This window comes from Corvus kubaryi, unplaced genomic scaffold (genome assembly GCF_017639235.1).
Source record: "Corvus kubaryi isolate FWS band 111438036 unplaced genomic scaffold, C.kubaryi_AGA036_p1.0 123, whole genome shotgun sequence".
NCBI lineage: Eukaryota > Metazoa > Chordata > Aves > Passeriformes > Corvidae > Corvus > Corvus kubaryi.
This window is the reverse complement of record NW_024580658.1, coordinates 675,883-679,597: the sequence shown is the minus strand read 5'-3', so window position 1 is coordinate 679,597 and position 3,715 is coordinate 675,883. Positions and strand designations below refer to the sequence as shown.

General features: G+C 70.7%; 1 protein-coding gene across 1 annotated transcript in view; it reads right to left on the bottom strand.

Moving 5' to 3' along the window:
* Positions 1 to 3,715, bottom strand: part of HDAC5 (histone deacetylase 5) — a gene marked incomplete at its 5' end in the record, with an annotated part of 4,248 nt that extends 533 nt beyond the window's left edge. Inside the window, 13 exons of the mRNA XM_042048575.1 lie at positions 114 to 267; positions 439 to 523; positions 703 to 836; positions 914 to 1,032; positions 1,443 to 1,540; positions 1,632 to 1,751; positions 1,839 to 1,926; positions 2,003 to 2,058; positions 2,194 to 2,301; positions 2,371 to 2,420; positions 2,804 to 2,924; positions 3,002 to 3,135; positions 3,598 to 3,715. Coding sequence (XP_041904509.1) covers positions 114 to 267; positions 439 to 523; positions 703 to 836; positions 914 to 1,032; positions 1,443 to 1,540; positions 1,632 to 1,751; positions 1,839 to 1,926; positions 2,003 to 2,058; positions 2,194 to 2,301; positions 2,371 to 2,420; positions 2,804 to 2,924; positions 3,002 to 3,135; positions 3,598 to 3,715 — 1,385 coding nt within the window. The remainder of the gene's footprint in view (positions 1 to 113; positions 268 to 438; positions 524 to 702; positions 837 to 913; positions 1,033 to 1,442; positions 1,541 to 1,631; positions 1,752 to 1,838; positions 1,927 to 2,002; positions 2,059 to 2,193; positions 2,302 to 2,370; positions 2,421 to 2,803; positions 2,925 to 3,001; positions 3,136 to 3,597) is intronic.

Here is a 3,715-nt window from a genome sequence, read left to right as displayed (position 1 = left end):
CCCCGGCTCCCTGCACCCCCCCAGGGTCACCCCCAGGGTCCCTCCGAGTGTCACAGCCCCCCCCGTGTCCCCCCCGGGGTCCCCCCCGGCTCCCTGCACCCCCCGGGCCGTACCTGGGCTGGGGGTCTGCCCCGCCCTGCTCGGCGCCCACCGACAGCAGGGCCATGGCTGTCACCGTCTCGGCCTCCTCGGTGTCCCCGCGCTGCGCCTCCAGCAGGGACCGGCCCACGGTGGCCGCGAAGCGCCGGACACAGCCCCAGTGCCGGCCTGAGGGGACAGCGAGGGGACACGGCTGGGACGGGCCCGCGGACACCCCGCCTGCGTGGGACCCCCAAAGAAGGGACAGCCCGGGGAACTCCCAGGGACCCCTCGTGCCCCCCGTGACGGGGTCAGTCCCAGGGACCCCTCGGGGACCCCCCGTGCCGCCCCCGTTCTCACTCTGGATCTCGATGACCTTCTCCAGCGTGGCCACCGCGTTCACGTTGGGCTTCTGCTGCAGGAGGGCCGGGTCCAGGGGCTCCAGCTGGGGGGGGACACCCTGTCAGACCCCCGAAACTGCCACCAGCACCCCCAAAGCGAGGGCAAGGACGGGACCGGAGCCCCCCACCAACCAGAGGAGGGAAACTGAGGCATGGCACGGGGTGTGCGCCCCAATACAGCCCCGGGGAAAGGCTGGGGGGTCCCCGGGGGTGTCCCCTGTACCTCGAGGCCGAGCAGGGCGGTGACGCAGGCCTCGGAGGCGTCGCAGATGGCCGTCAGGTCGTGCCCCCCCTCCAGCGCCAGCACCACCCGGCCCCCCGCCAGCATCATCAGCTGCTTCGTCAGGTGCCCGAAACCTGGGGGGCACCGGGGACAGGGTGAGGGGCGGCCGGGCCGGGGTCCCCTCCCCGGGACACCCCCGGACCCCACTCACACTTGGCGGTGACAGAGTAGCCACCGAGCGGGGACAGGTGGCCCTCGACGGCGTCGAAGCCGGCGGAGACCAGCACCACGTCCGGGGAGAACTCGTTGGCGATGGGCATCACCACCGTCCTGGGGGCAGCGGCGGCTCGGGACCCCCCCAGGGCTGGGGGAGCCCCCCAAGAGGGCAGGGACCCTTCCCAGGGGGTAGGGAACCACCAGGATACAGGGACACCCCTCAGGACATGGGGAGCCCCCCAGGAGCAGGGACCCCCCCAAGGGCTGCAGAGACCCCCCCAAGGGCTGCAGGGACCCCCCCAGGATCCAGAGGAGCCGCTGGTGCAGGGACCCCCCTGCTGCACAGAGACCCTTCCCCCAGCACACCGGGACCCCTCCCTGGGACAGAGCCCCCCCAAGGGCTCAGGAACCCTCCCCAGGACCCCGGAATTCCCAGCAAGCCCCTCTCAATGCCATGAGGACCCTCCCCCCAGGACACAGCGACTCCCCCCGAGCCCGGACCCCCGAGGGTCCGGCCCCCCCACCTGAAGGCTGTCAGGTACTCCACGTCCCCGATCGGGGGGTCCACGCCGCCAGTCCAGGCGATGTTGATGTTGTAGCCCACGCCCAGCCCGCTGCCCACCTGGGCACAGCCACAGGTGACCCCCCCGTGCCACAGCCAGGGCCGGGGGGGGCACGGGGAAACCTCCACCCCCCCAAATTCCCCCCGGTACCTCCTCGGGGGCCCCGCTGCCCGGGAAGAAGTTGCCATCATCGTAGCGGTGCAGGGAGATGTAGAGCACGTGGGGGTCGCTGTAAAAGGCCTGCTGGGTCCCGTTCCCGTGGTGGATGTCCTGGGGGGGCACCCGTGACATCAGGGACCCCCCCACGCCGACCCACGGGGTCCCCAAGGCCTGTGGGCCCCCCCCGTCCCCCCTTACCCAGTCCACGATGAGGATCCTGCCCACGCTGAGCCGCTGCTGCAGCAGCTTGGCCGAGATGGCCACCGAGTTGAAGAAGCAGAAGCCCCTGGGGACAAGGGACAGGGGACATTGGTGGAGGGGGTGGCCCTGGGCGGGGGTCCCGGCCCTGTCCCTGTACTCACATGGCCGTGGACTCCTCGGCGTGGTGGCCTGGGGGGCGGATGACGGCGAAGCCATTCTGGGGGACAGAGAGGGACACGGGTGGGACACAGAGGGGCACGGATGGGATGCAGAGGGACACGTGTGGCATCGGGACACGAGTGGGACAGGGGGACACGGGCAGGGGGGCAGAGTGACAGTGACACGCGCTCACCTTGACCTCACCCGCGGCCACCTTGAAGGCCAGCTCGAGCAGGCAGCCCACGGCTGTGCGCACCGCGCTGGACGAGTGCAGCTCGTTCCACACCGTGTCACTGTCCACCTGCGGGGACACCGGGGGTCAGCGGGGCACGGCCACCCCGGGGACACCCCCCCGTGCCCCCAGACTCACCCCGATGCCCCCGCACGGCAGCACCGTGTACGTCTTCGGCGTGATGGGACCTGCGGGGTCAAGGGATGATGGGGACAAGGGGACACAGGGGTCCCGTGGGATAAGGGGACCTCTGGGCACACCAAAGGATTGGGAACCCCGGGGAACAGGGGAATCCCATGGGACAAGGGCACCCTTGGGCCCCCCAAAGGATTGGGAGTGCCAGGGGATGAGGAGCCCGCGGGACAGGGGGAACTCCAAGGGATGGGGAAACTCCAGGGGACAGAGGGATCCCATGGAACCCCTGGGCACCCCAAGGATTGGGACCCCCCATGGGACATGGACTCTGCTGGACACCCAAGGGGGTGCGGACCCGCAGGGGACAGAGGGATCACAAGGAACAGGGTCAGCTCCAAAGGGGGGGTCCCAGGCATCGGGGCCCCCCAGCACCCACCCAGCAGCTTCTTGCTGTCCAGCTTCTGGCGGTTCAGGGGGCTGGTGCCGTAGAGCAGCGCGTGGTGCTCCGAGTGCACCGTCTGGATCTCCTCCAGCGTCGCCTTCCTGCCCCGGATCCGCTGGGGACGGGCACAGGCTGAGCCCCCCGAGCTCCCCGTGCCACCCTGGCCCCCCCGGGACGCGGGGACCCCCTCACCTCACACTTCCCGAGCAGCCCCGTCTCCTGCAGCCGGGACCAGATGCTCTGGATGCGCCCAGCGTGCTCGGGGTGGATGGTGGTGTTCCCACAGGTGCACTGGTGCTTCAGCATGAACGTGTCGTACACCACGCCTGGAACAGCACGGCTGGCACTGCCACCGGGACACCCCCGGGGAGGGGCAGCCCCGGGGGAAAGGGGCATCCCATGGCATATGGGGACCCCTGGGCACCCCGAGGTGTTGGGAACCCCAGGGGACACAGGGAGTCCGTGGGACTGGGGGACACCAGGCACCCCAAGGGATTGGGAACCCCAGAGGACAGGGGGAACCTAGGGAACAGGGGGACCCCTGGGCACCCCAAAGGATTGGGAACCCCAGGGAAGAAGGGAATCCTATGGGAGAGGGACACCAACAACCCCACCAAGCAATGGGACACCTCGCGGGGGGACACGGGCATCCCTGGGGTTTCCCATGGGACACGAGCCCCCCATGTCACCCTGAGGGACGCAGAACCCCACGGGACAGGGACCCCCCGACCCCCCCAAGTGCCAGAGCACCCTGCAGCACAGCCCCCCCAGCCCGCCCAGCGCCGTACCTGTGGTGAAGAGGTGCTTGGGGGGCCCCTCGGGCGGGGGGGGTTTGACGTTGGCAGGGGACGATTGGGTTCGGGCGAGGGCAGGGTGGGGCAGAGCCAGGACCCCCAGGGGGGGCGC